General features: G+C 46.3%; 2 protein-coding genes across 2 annotated transcripts in view; both read right to left on the bottom strand.

The window, feature by feature from the left end:
• NUDT2 (nudix hydrolase 2) overlaps positions 1-19,419 on the bottom strand; it is a 414,951-nt gene that overhangs the window by 259,011 nt on the left and 136,521 nt on the right. The gene's annotated exons all lie outside the window — the stretch shown is intronic.
• UBE2R2 (ubiquitin conjugating enzyme E2 R2) overlaps positions 3,738-19,419 on the bottom strand; it is a 49,401-nt gene continuing 33,719 nt past the window's right edge. The window contains exons 2-5 of the mRNA XM_061369026.1: positions 12,592-12,678; positions 9,528-9,625; positions 5,419-5,553; positions 3,738-4,084 (exon numbers count right to left, since the gene is read on the bottom strand). Coding sequence (XP_061225010.1) covers positions 3,865-4,084; positions 5,419-5,553; positions 9,528-9,625; positions 12,592-12,678 — 540 coding nt within the window. The 3' untranslated portion in view covers positions 3,738-3,864. The remainder of the gene's footprint in view (positions 4,085-5,418; positions 5,554-9,527; positions 9,626-12,591; positions 12,679-19,419) is intronic.

Here is a 19,419-nt window from a genome sequence, read left to right as displayed (position 1 = left end):
GGCAATGCTCAGTGTTGGTGTTGGTGCACAGCAGCCCTCTGAGCCTTGGACTTGTTGCAGAGCAGCTGCTGGCAGGGGCTGACTGCAGCCAGTTCTCTGCTGCCCTCCCCAGCTGCAGCCTCCATCCTTGGCCATGGCTGTAGGCACAGAAAGGGCAACACTCCCCCTCCTGGTGGCCATGGGCTGTGATGGCCTCCAGCTCCCTCTTCCTCAGCACAGGGCAGCAAAGGCACCTTCCCACCCACCCTGCAGTCAGCAGCAGGCAGGCTCCCCTCCCTCCAAGCCGGACTAAACAGAAAGTTTTCCTGTTGGATTCCCATTTCCTATTGGATCTGATGGGCAGTTCTGCAGCACTTCCCTAGGCCCCTTGGCCACCAAAGAAAAGGGCAGGTGGGGAGTGCAGGTTGGGCTGGAGAGTGTGTCCTGCCTCACGTCTGCTGAATGGAGCAGCCAGGCACGAGGTACAAGCTGGTCCCAATCCCTCTCAGTCCCACTGCCCAACACAGAGGCTCCATCACAGTTCCTTCCCCCAGCGTGGCTGTGAACCCAAAGCTCTCGGGCACAGCCACATTTGACTCAGCAGTTGCTGTGCTGCACACGATGCCAAGCACAGCTCTCGCCCATGTGCCCTGCTAATTTTACCCTCATGCAGCAGCCTGGCACTGTGAAACAAACCTCTTCCCTATGGAGCTCACAGGAACCCACTGAGTTCCCTGGGGTGCTGGGGTGATAACCTTGATTCCTCTGCAAAGCTGCTGGATGGGGCCCCAGCCCCTGCCCCGCAGCACCTCATCCCCATGCCAGCAGCAGCTCTGCCCCACATCCTGCACCCTTGCTGCAGGCACATGAGGCACTGAACCATGCTCGTGCTGGTTTTAGGTTTCTCAACAGCAAAGCCTAAGGCCTGTTGTGAAAGCCTTTCTCTAAATCAGTTCATCCTTGTAGTCTAGGGCTTAGGCAAGCATCTGTCAAACAGCAGCTTTATCTGCCCATCACCTTCCAGCTAATTATGTGTATGGCATTGATACTGAACCTGTGAACAGATGTTATCTAAGCCGTTTATGTAACCCACGCAACCCAACCAGCTCGATTAACAGTGAAGGACCAGGCCGGGGACGTTTTCATTTCACATTTTTATTAGTAGACAGATGTGCAGAAAAGACAAAATATAACTACTGAAGGGGAAGACAACACAAAAATGCATCAGTTAATTCTTCCTGGTAAATTATACTGAAGAGAAAAAGAAGAACAAAAAGGAAAAACATCTGGGCTTTCACCTAAGAAAACTACTTAGAAATCTAGTGTACCCTGCTGGTTTCAGAATGGTTGAAAACTGCATTTGAAGGGGCCTGTAGTTGCAAATGTAAAAGCTAGTATCAGCCAACATAGGAGAAAAGGGTCAAGATAAAAACTCCAGAATACACAGATCAGGTAAACATTTTTTTCTGCAATCTCTTAAATAGTCAAAAAAAAACCAAAACCCAAAACAAACCCCCAAAAACCCAAACCCACCCTCAGACTTCAGTTTGTATCTCAGAAAGAAAGGAAACCAGCAAGTCAACAAGCAATGACACTGCACAGGACAGCAGGAAAGAGAAATCAGTCTGTTCAATGTAGGAGCGCTCAAAATAGTTTGCTTTTGAGTTTAAAAAACGGTAGAGTCATGATAATGCATCTTACAACACCAAGCTTGAAAATACAAGTCACTGGAGAGTATACAGTGAAGACGGTCAGAAGTACAAGGGGAATCCTGAAAGATGCAGTATCCTCATTTCAAGCCATGAGCACAGCCACACTCTGCTCCTTCACCCTCCAAACAGCACCCGAAACATGGAAGGTGGTGTCCCTATCCCCATACAGCCCCAGGACTCGGGGTGCCCCACACCGTTGCTGGTGCAGGGGAGCCTCTCTTCCAGCACCAGAAACACCAGGGGCTGAGCCTGCCCTTGCTGGAAGTGGGATGAGCTGGGGCAACACTTGTGGGATGCTGCAGGAGGGGTCTGTTTGCCTCCCCAGGTGACATGCAGGCAGAGGGTCACAGGAGCACTGGAAGCACTGGGGGACAAGGTGCTGCAGCACATCCCAGCCAAGCAGTGTCCTGGATGCACATCTGCCCTGCTCACTTGCAGAGAGCCCACCAACCTTCATCACCCCAAGGGCTGCCCTCCCCTGCTCTCCCATCCCGCTCCTCCTTGTCCCCGGGACACAGCCACAGAGCTGATGACAGAACAAAGGTTACTCCCAGCAAAGCACCCCGGTGACGTACCATTGAAAGCCCTGAGATACACCAAGGGGAGGCAGAAGCAAGCGCCCGAGCCTGCAGCTCTGTCAGGGTAAAACCACCTCTGTACCTGTGTTGATGGAGGGTCTTGCACCTCAGCCCTGCTGCTGGAGGTGCGGGCTCAGCACAAGAGGAGCATGCAAAGGGTGAACTGGGGCCACTGCACCACAGGCAAACACAAGCAGCACACTGCAAAGGGGTGAGGGTGCTGAGTGACTGGGGAAGAGGGTTCTGCAGACACGAGCAAGCCGGATCCCCCCCTAAGCTCTGCCAAGAGATCCCAAAAACATGCAGAAGGCTGAGCTTAGTGCACCGGCTGAAGCATGCTGCGAAAGAGCCTGTCTAACCCTGCCGCTGGCCTTCTCTTACAGCCTGAAAGCACCATGAACCCCTCTCCGGTGGGCTGCACGCATGCACCCGTGCTCTCCCACACCAAGGCAGAGGAGAGCCCGGCACACATCCATCCGCTGTGCCCCATAGCTTCTGCAGGCACAGGGGGCAGCCTGGCCACCCCAGGCAGGCACCAAAGGCAGCTCTTTATCTCTGCATTTACCAATGTGTGACCTACATAAACACCACAAACACTGGACACAGGCTGCAGGAAGCAAGGGCTGCTAGCAAGCACTGCGGCAGGAGATTATCAGTATCCCCCCCCTGCCATAAAGTAGCTGAGGATGAAGGCTGACCTGCTGGGCAGCGTGATGTGTATCTGTTCTCCTCCCTCCATGAGAGGCAGCTCCAGCAGGCCTCAGCAGCATAGCTAAACTGAGCTTTTCCAACCCCGACCTAGTCTGAAAAAGAGTAAAACATAAAATAAATAGCAACCCAGGGCTCAGCTGTACAGACATGAAGTGTTAAGTGTTTATTTTAGGGTTCGTATCAGAGACAAAGCTGATTGTGCCCTCTGGGGCTCCAGGGACCAGCTATCTCCCATGTTGAGCAGGCTGGAAAAGGAATACTGTACCTTTCAGTGATAGCCCATCAAGCTCGACACAGTAGCTTTACACTCTCCGCCCCACACCTTATAAAGGAAAAGCCACCACCACAAGGCTAAACGAATGTACACACACTATTATCGTAAATGGAGCAGCTAAACCTTGGCAATTTGCTTTATGTGGATCTCGTTTTGTTTTTAACTCCCCAGTAAATGCAGCACTTGAGCTCCCCCAGGAAAGAATGAAAAAACCAACCCAGCTTCCAGCGGGTTTATTCCAGCTTTAAATACATAAAACATCTCAATGCAAGACTGCAATGAGAGCCTAAAGGTGAACAAACCTGTATTTGCTGTGAGCTGTTTTGTAGAGAAGTGAAAGGGTGTTTTTTTTTTTTTCTTTTTTTCAAAAAAGAAATCATAATACAGTGTGATAAAAGGGCTAAGAATGCAAGAATTCAGACATTCTGTGGAGGGTCTCTAAGAGGTCCATAAAAAAGGAGCAAACAGATCCATACAACGGGAGACAGCAGGAGACAAGAGTTTGTTTTTTTTCTTTTGGCCCTCCCCCCCCACTTTTTTGCTGGACTGCTGCTATGTTACCGCTGCTCCCTTCTGGCCTGAGTCGGTACAGGGGCACCGGGGGAGCAGGTCACGACTCCTCATTGCCAGAATCATCATCATCGTAACAGTCGGCATCCTCCTCCTCCTCATCTTCGTCATCGATGTCGTCGTCGTACAAGTCGTCGTAAAGCAAATCCGAACTGTTGTCATTGGAAGGCACTTTAGTTTTGATGCAGTACTCTGCCAGCGTAGTGGGGACCTTCACACCATCCTTCTCTGCCTCAGCTTTGGTGGCCAAAACCTGTTTCCTGCAGCGAGAAGGACGCGCAGAATGAGCAGGGCTGTGTGCCAGCGCGGCTCAGTCCCTGCCAGCCCCAGCCCTCCTGGCACCTCAGCGTCAGCAGAGCTGATGTTTGGCTGAAGCATCACAAACAGCACCAGGAATAGATTTAGTTCCTGCAGCCGCGGGTTTGGGAGTGCTCCAGGGGTGTCTGCAGCACACACGTGCTCAGCAACACACAAAATCAGTTATTCTACAGGACTCCGCAGTAGAGGCCTCTGCCAGAGCTCAGAGCAAGTTACATCACATCTGCTATGGAAGGGATGGTCAGGGATTTCCCATGATGATTTATTGACTCCACCACTGATGACTCTACCCAAGCATGCTCCAAAGTGCAATTCCCACAGCCATCTCCCAGCTCTGAGCTCCCAGTAACAGCATTCAGAGCACGTGGCTGCACCCTGAGCTGCTGGGGCTGGCAGAAGACAACTGTTCCCTCTTGCTCTAGGGCAAGGCTCTGGCTTGGGCCATAGCACTTGGGCTATGGGGGACCATCAAGGTGAGGAGCAGATGGCAGCCTGTCCCTCCACCCTGTACAGTCTCCCATACCCTGCTGATGGATTACACCCAGCTCGGCTGAAGCCAAGGGCACTGGAGGCAAAGATAACCTCCTAGTGAGGCTCTCAGCACACTGACTGCCCTGCACAGCTTCAGGCAGGGGTATATCCTGCACGTTCAGCTAGTGAAGTCAGAGCAGATGTGTTCTTGCCCCAGTCCCACTGCAGTAGGGACTGCCCATCCACTGCTCAGCAACCTGGCTCAAGTTTACATCATTTCCCTACAGCACCTGATGAACCATGAGCTTCTCAGCAAAGGACAGTCAAGACTGAGCAGTGCTTCCAGCTAATCAAACCCAGCTTTGCAAGTGTTTGCCAAATCCCACTGATACATCTTCGAATTGGAGGGACAAGATTATGATTCATGAGTGCATTAAGCACACACTTAGTAGGATGCAGTCAGTTTGAATCACATCCCAAGCAATGCAGGCAGTGCTCAAAGGCAAGTAGGGACTTCAACTGGGATTTACAAGCAGCCAATAGGTTTTGCAGAGCATCGTGCCAGATAAGCATGAAAAAAGAATTCAGACTGATCAGCCCAGTCCTTCTGCTCCAGAAGTTCACGCTGCTCCTGTGTGCTAGGAATCCTAGAGGGACCAGGAGCATGGACTTGGAATACGATGATAGAATTCATTTCCAAAGAAACAACCACAGCAAGAAGCTGGTTTCAGCAAATTCTACAAGCAGCCTGGTTTACAGCATCCAAAACCAGAGGCTGGTGGCATCAAAAGGTGACAAAGCTTACCTTATGATTTCAGCGTACTCCTTGTCTTTTCCTTTACTGTCCCTCCATTTCCTGAACATGACTGATGCATCCACATTGGCAGGAGAGAACGTGTTGGGCTCATTAAGCAAAGAGATTACACTCAGTAAGATAGTCCTGAAAAAGGTAACCACAACAGCAGTCAGAGCTAACACATTCACTGGTTCTGGATGCTGATAACTTCTTTAGGTCAGGAGCTCGTTTTAAGTCTTATCTTAAGCTAAGGATAATTTAAGGATAGTATTTGAAGTGAGAGTAGATATTCGGGAGCTTCAGACCCTGGCTGTTGGCACAGGAACAGTGACACAACACAGACTTCAAGGATCTTACAGCAGCCTTTCAGTACCTAAAGGGGGCCTACAAGAAATTTGGAGAGGGACTTTTTACACTGGCCTGTAGTGACAGGACAAGGGGGAGTGGCTCTAAACTGGCAGAGGGGAGACTGAGATTAGACATCAGGAAGAAGTTCTTCCCTGTGAGGGTGCTGAGGCACTGGCACAGGGTGCCCAGAGAAGCTGTGGCTGCCCCATCCCTGGCAGTGTTCAAGGCCAGGTTGGACACAGGGGCTTGGAGCAAGCTGCTCTAGTGGAAGGGGTCCTGCCCATGGCAGGGGTTGGAACTGGATGCACTTCTGTGGTTCCCTGGTCTCATCTGACTACAAACCACCATGCCTGTGCCTGTGACAGGGAAGCAGGCAAAGTCAGGATCAGACCGGAGTTCACCATGGACGGTCAGCCCCTAAGGCTGCTGTAACAGCACTCGAGCACAGCAAGGGGAAGACTGTGCAGTTGTTTTTCAATATCCAGGCAAGCTGCCCAGGGCCCAGCAGGATTCGGCTGCAGGTACTCAGCAAAGCCAGAAGAACCCATTCACACAACCCCTGGCAGGCAGACTGCCCCTCTCCATGTCTAGAGCAGCACAGAGCTGCTGACTGCCCTGCTGGTATTTACTGGGGCAAACACCACCTCCCTCACCCAGACCCTTCTCATGCATTTCCTACAAGCTTTGTGCACTTCAGAGATTCAACCTTTCGCTTCTCACACATTGCCACAACCAGCACAAAACTCCCTGCGTCCCATCAGGTGGCTCTGCACACCCAGCTATCTGTCTGTAGCTACCACCACAACAGCTTCACCATGTCCGAAGTGGTTCTGCTGTCAACAGCTCTCGGATTAAATAGAAGGGAAGAACAAGAGACAAGGAATATGTCTTGAACTACAGTTTTGCTTTACAGAACTTAATTAAAGGAGACTAGAGGCCCTCCTGTACTTGCATGGATTTAGTGGCACATTCAGAGCAGCATGTGCTGAGCAGATATACCAGATCACATATCCAGGAAATGCTTGGCCATTTGGATGCTGAGTTTCTTGAAAGGTTTTGAAACTAGACACTTGTGTTTGGCCAGGCTGTTCAGCACAGCTATCAGGAGAGCCTTATACAATTTACTTTCCAAATGATATAATTCAGTAGGAAAATAAAACAGCAGCTCTGGAAAAAACTGGTCAGACTGGAATGATGGGCAGAATTGAAACCATCTTCTACTTTGTCTCAAGAGTTCATTTAAAATCCTTCGATTCTTAGCAAACAGGCTGTAAAGGCACCATGTAAGCTCAAGCACCATTGCAGCAGATTTACTGTAAAGCAAGCGAAGTCTAGGGAAGACTGATGGCAGGAATTCCTATCTGGATTTAGCATCTGCTCTACCACACCTTCCACCAACAAACCGAGGAGAAGCCAGTTTTCACTCCAGTGCCCCAGACTCCAAAGTCACTGCAAAGCTGATTAAATACACCAAGGCAACTATCCATTATACACTGCACTCCTCATCCCTGACCAGCACATCAGACCACCTTCATCACTGTGATACCTTAACAGCTGAACAGGGTTTGAGCTCTAACTCAAACCCTGCTACTGTGGGTAAAAGGTGAACAGGGTACAGTAATGGGAAGGGATTCCATTAGGATCTGATAGGACCAAAACCACAAAAAAGTTCAGCTGAAAACATCCTCAGCATCAGGTGGGCTGGATACAGGCTGACCCTCTGCAACACTGTCAGGAATCTCTCAGGTGAGGTTATTCTAGCATATTATTTCATCAAAGCTGACTGCATGGTAGGTGGGGATTTCAAGCCTGCCTCCTGCTTTCTTGCACCCCCCACCCCATTCTGGGGAGCAGCAGGCTCTTAAGTGTTTACAGAGCTGTTGTCTTCAGAGTGAGTCCCTCTACACCCCTTTGCTGGCTGCTGCCTCCAGATGGTAGAGGCTCAAGGAAACAGACCTGTTACATGTTTTTTTCCTCTCCATGTATCAACAAAAGGCTTAGACACAGATGAATTTCATCGAAAACAGATACTGAATTTCATCGAAACCAGCACAGACTGGTCCTCCCAAGTACATCCTGTAACATACCTTGCTGGAAAAGGACGTTCTTTTATTCCAGCTGCTACCCATGTTGTAGCCTCTCAGAGCCACCTCTAGAGGTAGGCATAGGTTTGTCCAGGCATGTTTTTTCTCTCCAGTATAAAGCAGTTTTGGCTTAGGCTGTACTGACAGTTGTGTCATTGAGCACTGAGCTGCTGCAGGAACCATCCAGATCTCAGACAGCCAAGAAAAAGCCAAAATGGGCATCCTCAGGAAACAAGGCAATAGTGAGACAGGACACCGATACAGCTGTACCAAGTCAACTGTGGCCTGTGCACCTCAAAGGCCAGAGGGGAGACAGAGGACATACGAGGAAGGGCAAATAAAAGGAACAGAGAGGCCTCAACGCTAAATCCTGCCACCAATTCCTCAGCTTTCCTGGCTTCAGGATGCAAGAAAAGCAGTACTCTCTGTCACAGGTCATGGCTGCATTCCTTTACATCTTGCTGGATGTTTGCCATATTTACTCACACCTGCCTCATCTAGCTCTGAGTGATGGGGAAAGTCCATATTGACTGTGTTTAAAGAAATTAATGATCATGCTTGACATCGTAGAGGTGGAAGCAAAGGTGCTCTCAAAGCTGAAGGATGACATTCCCCCTGCCAGACACTTCACCCACAGTCATCTGCATTAAACGGTCAATACTCAGCAGGATTTACAACACTAAGCAGCTGAAGAGAAGCCCTTGGTGACACAGGCAGCTCGTTACAAGCATGTTCCCCTTCCACACATTCAGCCCTGCTGCCTCCTGTCTCACACTGGAGCTGTGCAAAGCCAGATGGGAGCCCAGCAGGATTTGTTGCTATCAGCACTCAGCCCAACAGGTGATGCTGGTAGCAGGGTAGCAGTTAAGAACAAGGCTTATTTCCGCTAGTCAATCGATCTGAGAAATGTCTGCTCCCCAGATGTCACCCTTAAGCCCTACATGTTCCAATGAAGTAAGCACCAAGACTGCAACATGGTAATGGAGAGTAGAATTAGTACTATAAGAAGTTGCATGTCAATCTTTCGGGTTGTATATAAAGAAATGCTCAAACTGTGTGTGCAATATGAGTAATTAATGCCCAGAGCTGTCCCCTAACTATGAGTTGAAGGTTGTCACCTAGTCAGTTCTTTATGGCAGTGTCTTGCAATGAGAATTAAATTCAGATGGTTTTGATGGTTTTCAAAGCATGGAGAGGTTAGCTTTGAATGCCTCTGGCACTTAGTGATCCTTCATTTCTTTTTGACAGGAAGAAAACTACCTGGCTAACTGTTCAAGATACCACACTGCAGGGCAGGAGATAAATACTGCAAGGCAATTTATGCCTAGTAGGCAGGTTTATGCACAAAGTTACTCCTACTGGGTCTGAATACTCTTTTCCACTACTGTTATCTTGGAGGAGTTTGAAACCTGTAAGTGTAGGATAACAGACTGGGAAAGGCTAGGATATTGGAGAATTGCTTGAAGAGCATGAAACCCTGTGAACAGGACAGAAGGCTCCACACTGTTAGCCTGGTATCAAGACGCTGCACTCCAGTATCTTCAGACAGCTTAGTCAGTTTGGTTTCTATTTGAATCAAGCCCTAAAATCCCCAAATTCCCTTCCAAACACATCCCAATACAAGCCTTAGTCTTGGAGAGAGACGATAGGCCTTTGAGGTCACTGTTGTACATGAGATTCAGTTACCTGACATTTTGGGTAGGGTTCCACCTCTCGGATGGCAGCTCTCCACTTTGCGGATCATCCACAGGTGGGTGAAGAATTGAAATACATACATCTCCATTCTGCAAAACAGAAACAGAAGTTGAGAACCACCTGGTTTGAGGCAGAGGTCTGATGACAACTCCACCACTCTGTGTTCTGAGCAGTTTAACCTTGTTGATAGGAACACCTCATGTACCAGTGAAAATGTGCAAGAACTGGAAATGGTGCTCAATTCTTCCTGGATCTATTCTATCTATACACTCAAAAGTTTCCCTTCCTAAGCAGGGTTAGACTGCAAATTGGTACAAAGTGACCTCAAGTCAAAAGGTTTGAAGAATGTGGCAGAGCAAGAAAAACAGTAATAAAATCACACGAAATTAAATCGGTCTTGAGACAGCATGTACTGTCACAGTGACAGACAGGAACTTTAGTCACAGGAGACCCAAAGCAGGGTTAAAAATGTTTTCTTGTTCTCAGTGGTATCAAGTTAGCTGCATGAATTTCTGAATTGAAGGGTTTAGCACTCTCTATACTAGCTCAGGTATCAAAACAATGGTCCTCCCAGGACACAAGAAGGTTGAATAGACAGTGCAGGGCAGGCTTACACTGCTCCCCTAAGACACAGCTGCTTGAAACAGCAGGATTAAAAAGCAGGGGATGCTCCCTGAAGGTTTCACTGAAAATGCCTTCCAGCATGCAAGAGGAAGAATATTCTGCCAGCATATGGAAGTCACACAGACACATAATCCTCAATCTGTGTTTTACTCACCAGTGTCATAGACCAAATATAGATTTAAAGCTTCATAAGCTACCATTTATAAACACTTTAGGAAGCCTGTAAAACCAATTCTCCATAAGCAACATCACCCTGACACAATTACTTTATAGGAGTGCTATTGCAGTTTTCACCATAGCTGACACTCTCCACTAAAGTTGACTCCAGGGACTCATGAGATTCCAATGCCTTATGTGAGGATGGGGTGAATGTGCAGAAAGGGCCCAAGGGCAGCCAGCAAATGTTGGCACCTCTGGCTTCCTGGCTGGTGGGATGACTTAAGAGTTCTTAGAGGCAGCCCCACACCTTCAGGTGGCACAGCCTCAGCAGAGGCAGCACTCATGCTGCCCCTGTCACCCTGATCCAAGGCACAGGTTGATGACAGAGAACCAGCTCTGATCAAGATTGCAGGCAGCAGCTCCCCATGCATCTAGTCTCAGCTACGTCCTGACAACCCTCCAACACTACTCAACACACAGGAGCCAGAGAACAAATTAGTACTGCTCACAGGGATAGCATCCGTGCCTTTGAGCCTGAGCCAGTGATCACACCTACGGATAGCAGCAGCTCACATGAAGGGTCTTCCAAACATTTCAACTTGCCTTGAACAAACGATGACATTTGTTTTATAGCCAGATGATACCCTTCTTCAGTGTTGGAGGCCTGTGATCAGTATCCAGATTTCAGTGGCTCGCTAACCCTGCCGGGTATGCTAACCTAGCAAGCTCTAATCATTTTGAAGCAGGCTTGTGTCAGGAACACAATTACACACAGCAACATATTACCTGGAGCTGCTGAATAACCAAGCTTGCACTTATGTTGCTGGAACAGTTTGCCCCAACAAGGCAGTTTCCTTTTTGTGACTCCAGCAGGCTTATGCAATCTAAAGATATTCTTTAATGTAATTTTAAGGTGAAGGTAACCTTACTAATGTCAAGATTATGTTCACAGCCTATGCTGGTTTTACTGATTTCCATGAATTTACAGGGTTTTTTCCTTTATCCATCTCCTGGGATAATACAATGCTGGTGGCCAGAACAAAACATCACAGCACTTGGGGAAGTTTCTCAAGCAATCAGGTCAGCAGCATGCGGACAAGCAACTATTTGGCAATATGAAAGCAGAAACAGAAGCAAGGATGAGAGAAGTTTCTCTCTTGCATCAACCAACATCGTGTTTGGGAGTTCAAGCAGGACAGCACTGTATTAGAGTCTGGAAGGGTAAAAGTGTCATGGGGCCCAATGAGATCAGCACAGAGTTTTCGGGATCAGTGTGGTTAATGCAGTTTCACCAAAATTCAGCTAGATGACCTAATGAAACTGGAGACGGGGAAGACACTCAAGTTTCTCAAGTCTCATTGCTGAGAACTGGAACATCAGCCCCAACCTCTCCATCTAGTCCCACCAGCAGGTTCTGTCAACTGCCACTTTCTTTAATCTTCCTTACACTGAAAAGGATTTTCCCCCCTCCTGAAAAACCCTCAAACCTCAAGCCCTTTGCTGATTTCGTCTCAGTTTCATTTGGAGTTATCCCAATGCTTCATCTTTGTTGCTTAAATGTTGTTTCCAAAACAGTCTGCAAGCTGCTTCAGATTCCCTCAGCTCCAAGAAACACTGCCATGAATACAAAGACAAGCTGGAGCATTTGAGGAGTAACCCCAAAATACACCCAGCAAGTTTTGGGTGAGTTTCTCCTCCTACCTTCAGTTGTTTCTAGAGCCAATTTTTCATTTTTCCCACCAGAACTGGAAGAGATCCTTTCCAAGACTCATCTTTTACATACCAGTTTGGTAACCATTTCCCACTCACCTCCTGCATGAGAATTTATGGACTCACAATCAACATACACAGGATGGACCTGCAGGTCTCAAAGGTATCTTTATTTAAAGATCAACTCTCGTGTAACTGAAATAGAGCCCTAAAGAGAAACACCATCCTTGGCTACATGCCGAGCCCAAAACTGAAGTCAGAAGACTGCCAGATGACTCACTTAAGAACACATAAAATTGCAAATGCTGATGACATGGCACTTCAGCTGGGGCTGCCTCCTGCACTATGAGAACGGCTCCATCCCTACCTCCAAGAACAGCATTCCCTACAACATTCAGATTTAACTGCCCAGCCACAAAGCTGACATAACATCAGCTTTAATTCACGTTAACCACTTCAGTTATGGCTAGAGACATTCAGTACCTTCAATACTTCCAAAAGCTTAAGGAAGTAGAAAGCCTTCTCACATGCCTGAGAAAAAGTTGCTTAAAAACCACCTTACCTCATAAATGTTGGGGTGCCACATTTTGGTCAGGAATCTGAAGGTAGGTGGTGAGTATGGATAGTCAATGGGAAATTTAATGTGAGCCTGGAAAAAGCAAAATATTTTAGTTAAGAAACAGAACAAGTAAATAAATAAATAAATAAAGATAAACAAGCAACAATTACAGTGAAAACTTGAAAAAAAACCAAATTTCAGTTAAGGCCACTAAATTGCTCACTTTATGAGCAGTGCTCATATGACCCCACAGTATAACTCCATTTATTTCTTACTACCAAAACACTAACTGAACACGAGAAACCTAAATGGACTGACCTGAGCTGGTTAATGCTCAGAAAACAAACCAAAGGCCACCTACCACATCCTAATTCAAGAGGATCTATTCAACAACTGTTGTTAAACAGGGTTAAATGGATTCAGAAAGCTGCTACTCAAGATACTACTGCTGTCTTTATGGGTTCAGAAGCAGGCTAAAAGTGTTTGCCAAGGTGAACAGACCTATTTTACATTTGCTACAGCAAAGGGTTGTTTTATTATTTTTTTTTTTTTGCCTTTCTTGTGTGAAAGTTAAGCTGGTCCATCTACCCACGGTCCCAATACTACATTTTATGCCACCACAAACATTTCCAAAGTCTGAGTATCACAGCTACCAAACTGATGAACCAAATATTGATGGGCAATGACAGCAAACATCACCTTCCAGTGGTCAGCAGCCAGCTGTAGGGCAAGACAAAGTTAGTTGTGAGAAGACTGCAGAGATGCCAGCACTGGGTATTAACTTCTCTGTGCCATCCTGCCATTCACAGTAGCCAGAAAAGCCAGACAGCAGAAAAAAGGGTCTGAATCTGGACTAAGGGGGGCTTGCATGCTGCTTTTTGCACTGTGGAGCACAAACCCTTCCTTTGGCACTGCTCAGCCTTCCAAGAAAATCCCACTACCAGTCTAGCATAGGATCTCCAGAGAGGCATCTCCTGGCCCCTGCACCACAGCCAGGCTCACATGTGACTGAGAATGAGAGAAGAGATCTCAAAAGCAAGGTGCATGTGATGAGAGGAGAATCCCAGGCCAACCCCTTCCACTTAAGCATCCAACCATGCCACCTGGACCAGGGATGCACTGTCCCTGTTCAACAGCCATGGGAAGTTTTATTCCCAGAAAGAGAAACAGGCAACCAAACAAAGAGGATTACTGGAGCCACCTGGCTACAGTTTCACTTATATATAGATCAGTATATGCCTTTAAATGCAAACCAAGTTCTATGGAGCCAGAGGGCCAGGTAGCCAAGAAAAGAAAGTTTTTCTGTTCATCTTTATGAAACAAATTCAGCAGCTCATGTGGCTTTACTTTCTGTACATGCCTGCTCATGATACTGACTGTATGTGGGTATGTTACAGCACCACTGAGTCTTCACCCTGCAGTCACTTGCCATGGCATACTCAAAACCACAAGATTTATGATCTGCTTACACAATCCCATCCCACAGCCTAAGTAAGGTCAGTTACATGGCATTCCTCCCAGAAGAGCAAGAGAATGTCTCTCGTTACCACGCTGCCTCACAAGAGAGCAGTTGCTGCAACAAGGACATGCCTGGCTCTACAACATGCCACCCTGCACAGGGAGCAGAACAGAGGTTTACCAAGGGCAGAGTAGATTCACTTCAGCTCAAGCAGTTGCATCATGTAGCTGCAGACTCCTACTGATCCCTGGGATTTTCCCAAGAAAACCCATTCTTGTGCTTACGTGCAGTTTTATGAGATCCAAGACATAAAACAGCCCAAGGACTGAGATTAAAACTGCAAGAGACTACAAAACTCAGCCTGAGCTAGCTACATGATTTCTTGGCAGAACTTTTCTGTCTTCTACACAGGAATAGTTTCTAGGTGACCAAAAAAGCACACTGACAGTAGTGTACCAGCATTGTCATGTTTGTATCCCACATGTGGCCAAGGAGCTGAGTGAGGGTACAGACCTCATTCCTCTCAGTAAAAATCCCCTGCTCTCAAACTGTCTAACTGTGAGAGTTTCACCTAGTAAGACCATTGCAAAAGCTGAGCCTGGAGCACCAGTTATGGTCTCTGTGTGATGTAGACTCATGCAGAAGCTGTACATTCCAGAAGGCTGTTTCAAACTTCCAAATCCTGTTTTGCAGCTGCAACTGTTTAATGGAAAAGGGCTATCTGCCTGCAATAACAATCATTACAGGATTAAATAAAGCTGATGTGAAGGATGCCTCTTGATCTTTGGGGACAGAAAGTGCAACTGTAGAGAAATTAAATCTTTTCTTCTCATGTGGAGGCATCCAAGAGCCAAGTCTGCCTGTAACCTCTTGCATATTTAGAGAAATCAGTCCCATTGCTTGTCAATAAGCCATTTCTTACTAGCCTGAGTTTAGTATATTGAGATGCTGTACTGGAGTGTAAAGCAAAAGCAGCTTCTCCACAAACCTGATTTCAGAGCCAAAAGCCACCAAAGTAGGAAACTCCACATTACAGGCAGGGATTTTCTCCAAACAGAAACCCAAACATACATCACTTTCAAGTCCCTACACTGAGACCATTCAGAATTTGGAAAGTGAAACCAAACACTTTTATAGGGCATTACAAAGAGGTCCTACAGAATTACTTTGCAACTCTTCTGTAAAAGAAATCATGGGAAATTATGTAAACCCACTCTACTCTCACTGAATGCTATTTGAGTTTCTGAGTGGGTTAAGCAAGCCAAGAATTTCCAAGACAAGCTGCAAGACTACCTGCAAAGATGCATCAACAGCCATGACTCCAGGTCATTTTTTTTTCACTAAAAGCCTAATTCTAAACATGTTAAAAGACAAAAAGACCAAATTAGGCAATAAACTTATTTTTAAATAGAGCTCACAGGAAGGTTTCCTCCCTACAGTTTCACTGATGTAAGGCATATCAGCCATCTGAGCTTATTTCTGGCAAGTTCAGCCACGCTGCTAGGTTCCAAACAGTGGCAGAGTTTTAGGGCAGCTTGTTGTTAGCTCAGTTACAGCCAAACTAATTTAGTAGGACTAATGATGCAGCTCAATTCCCCACCTACAAGTACACAACCATTACAGCATTCACCATATGATTGACAACTCTAGCTGAGCTTAAACTGAACAGAAAATAATCCTATTTCAGTGTGCTGATTTTAGCTGCCTGCTCATCATGGCTCTTTGACACCAACACACAGAGTCAACAGCCAAGAAGGTGGTGACCACAATCATCAACCCATTTCCCCCATCATCAATTTATGAACTAGGCAGACTTACAGTCCATGAAAAAAGAATGAACTCCTCTGATGTTACACTGAATAGAGTAGCCTGGTAGAATTTTCAGCCCTTACAGGTGTTTACACTACTGCACAAGAACTTCAATCTCTAAGCTACACCATGACACGTTAAGAATACTGCAACCAGCATGATCACTTTGTTTCCTATTTTGTTGCCTTGCTTCATGCATCCTCATTAGTGACTGCACTTCAGGTTTTTCTTTTATTTAGATAAGGTAATACCATAGTGAAATTTATGTATACTAGAAAATAAAGTTTTACTAGATATTACGTTATTTGACTGAAAATACAAACCTAACATTTCTACCAGCCACTGAGTTAATTCTCAATTCAGTTCCTGTGAATAATTGCTATAGTGATGTTATTTATGGAAATCATGCCTATGCATTTGACCCTACACTTACACTTGGGTCCTGCAATTGGGCCACAACAACCCCATGCAACGCTCCAGGGTTCGGGAAGAGTGGCTGGAAAGCTGCTCAAGGAAAAAGATCTATGGGTGATGACTGATAGAGCTGAACATGAGCAGCTTGTGCCCAGGAAGCCAAGAAGGCCAACAGCATCGTGGCCTGTACCAGCAGCAGGACCACGGCAGTGATCATCCCCCTGCACTGGGCACTGGTGAGGCTGCACCTTGAATCCTGTGTTCAGCTCTGGGCCCCTCACTACAGGAGAGACATCGAAGTGCTGGAGCGGGGACAGAGAAGGGCAATGGAGCTGGTGAAGGGCCTGGAGCACAAATGTGATGGGGAACGGCTGAAGGACCTGGGGGGTTTAGTCTGCAGAGGAGAAGGCTCAGGGGGACCTTATCACTCTCAACAACTGCCTGAAAGAAGGTTGTAGTGAGGTGGGGGACAATCTCTTCTCCAAACAAAAAGTGGCAGGACAAGAGGAAATAGCCTCAGGCTGTGCCAGAGGAGGTTTAGATTGGATATTTGAGAAAATTTCTTCACTGAAAGGCTACTCAGGCCATGAAACAGGCTGCCCAGGGCTGTGGTACAGTCACCATGCCTTGGAGGTATTTAAAAGACATGCAGATGTGGCACTTGGGGGCATGGTTTAAATAGTGGGCTTGGCAGTGCTGGGGTAATGGTTAGACTTTATGATGTTAAAGATCTTTTCCATCCTAGTTGATTCCATGACTAATATTATATTAATATCATCTCACTCTCAGTGGGGAGCACTAATGCAGGCACGACTCCCACCTAGCTTCAGCTGTCTAGAAACTTGGTATTTATTCTAGCCTAGCTCCATACAACACCTCTGTAGTCTGACACTGATTTCTTCTGTTTCTTTCAAGATGACAAATTCTGTATTTTTAGGCAGCAAGGTTAAGAATGGTGAATCCATCCTATCTGCACACTGCAGAAAGGCCATGGGGTTAGACCACACGTTTCCTGGAAAGCTACCAGCGTCACAACTGACCTGATTTGGGGAGCACCATCTGCTTTTACTGTGGCAAACAGAAAATGCAGCTGCTTGGTGTTTCTGGAAGTGCCAGTTAAAGGTAATTTTTATTTTAAAACATCACCAGCTTAATGTAAGCCCTATGAAAAGGCAGCATGAGTGAAATTAAACACCCTTTGCAAGCCTATTGAAGATCAGATGCTAAAGGAACATTTGCATTTTTAAACTGTTTTGTGGGGTTTTTGGTAATTGTGTGCTACAGCCAGCCCACAGACAAGCTCCTACTGATTCCACGTGCAGGTACCACCAAGATCTTCTACAGATCACCCACCCTGCCGCAGTGAGAGTCACAGCACTTGCAGACAACGTAAGGGCTCCTCGCTTTTCTTTGTAACAGGCATAACCAGGCTCCTTGCTGTGCACATCATCCTTTCCCATAACTGCATGCCTAATGAATGCCTCCTGCCAGCATGCTGCTAACGACACCATACATTTAACATGCAAGAAAGCCAACAACAGGAACTACAGACCACTACTGGGTTAAGTGTTAATATCTAATCCCACAAAATGCCCTTTATGGCTTCTAGCGCATCAAGCATTTATACAATTCATCTAATGGATTCTCCTCCTCTACTTTAAGCCTGGATTAGTCCACAAGTATTAATACTATGTCCCAGAAAACATGTTCAGTGGAGGTCAGCTGTAAGTGCTAGCAGCCTGTTTCTCACATCAGTGAGGTTTAAAGCACCTCAGTTATCATCCAGCTTCAGAACCTGTAAAGCAGCATTAAAGCTAGCCACATCACGTTGACAACTATTTGACAAGGTAGAAATAAATGTACGACCAACACTTCTATTTCAGCTTTAGATATTATGACTTAAGACATCAGTAATTTCTTGTGGCAGAGCTGGGCACTATCCTGGTGTTTTAGGCCCAGTTCTGGCCTGATTTCCCAGCAGCAACATATCAATGCTTTATGTATTAACAACTGTTGTGCTTTTACAGAACTAGGACCACATCACTGATCCAAGTCAGAAATCAAGTGACCAGGTCAATTAAGTCTTGTGAGTCCTGACAAATCCCTTTCCTGCTGCAACAACTATATGAACGCTAGCAGCAGCAAACCTCCTACATTCTGTATTACCTCCACTGTTTCAGAGAACATAAATCACAAAGACCCGAATGCAAGGAGTGAACTAGATCTCACATAAAGGAGATGTGGCTCTATTTTCTTGCTTGTTTAGAAGCTTCAAGTCTGTAGGGCACAGTGAGGTTAACTTACACAATCAGACTGGTTTGACAGGCAGGAGCCCATTCTTGTTTCACAGTAAAACGTATCTTGTATGCAATTCCTAATTTAGTTATATGGGTTATTACTAAAAGTGGTCATTTCCGATGGAAGACTCCTCTAGTTTTGGTAAAAGGAAACCTAGTTCATACTTCTTTTAACAGTTAATTGTTATTGAATATTTACCCATCCATGCTATGATCATAAAGATGGGATTGTCATTAAATCACCCAACCCAGACCAAAACAGAGAGGCTGCAATATGATGGTAAAAGTTACAATTATACCTTTGAAGAAAGGGTTTTCACCCACATATTAAGTCATTTTCTCCTCAGATCTGAAATCAGGACCAACAACATGGCTTCAGACATGAAGCCATAATTGAGCTGAATGATACAGGGGGAATTCACTGGAGCCCGTTAAGCTGGTTTATATCTAAGCTCCTGTGATCTTGTACATTCACACGCCTGCTGCCTGGACCATCTCTCAAGGGATCCAAATAAATAAAACTGCTCTGAACAATGACATTAGAACAAGCAGTGCCTGGAAACCAAACCATCTTCTTCTAAAATTACTCAGGAGAAAAGGATTTTTTTTCTGTTTAATATTGTCTCCCCTTGATAACAGGGATACCTTGATAACAGGTTCAGTCTGGAGGTTCCGGCCTTCATGACAATAACTGCTCATGGCAGCTGCTACTCATCTGCAGACTGAGTTACCCTGCACAAGTCAGCTGTGTTTAGGATCTCAAGCAGTTCAGCAGCTAGAGAAACTATTTCATCCTTGCAGTGGGTTTTACTGCAGGACAGTCCACGTTATAGCCCAGCTAATTTTGCTGTT

Source organism: Neopsephotus bourkii, unplaced genomic scaffold, assembly GCF_033783945.1.
Source record: "Neopsephotus bourkii isolate Nb327-2 ecotype Australia unplaced genomic scaffold, CSIRO-AGI_Nbou_v1 NB_1471, whole genome shotgun sequence".
In the NCBI taxonomy this organism is placed as follows: Eukaryota; Metazoa; Chordata; class Aves; order Psittaciformes; family Psittacidae; genus Neopsephotus; species Neopsephotus bourkii.
The sequence above is the reverse complement of the archived record's forward strand: the minus strand, read 5'-3'. Positions and strand labels throughout refer to the sequence as shown.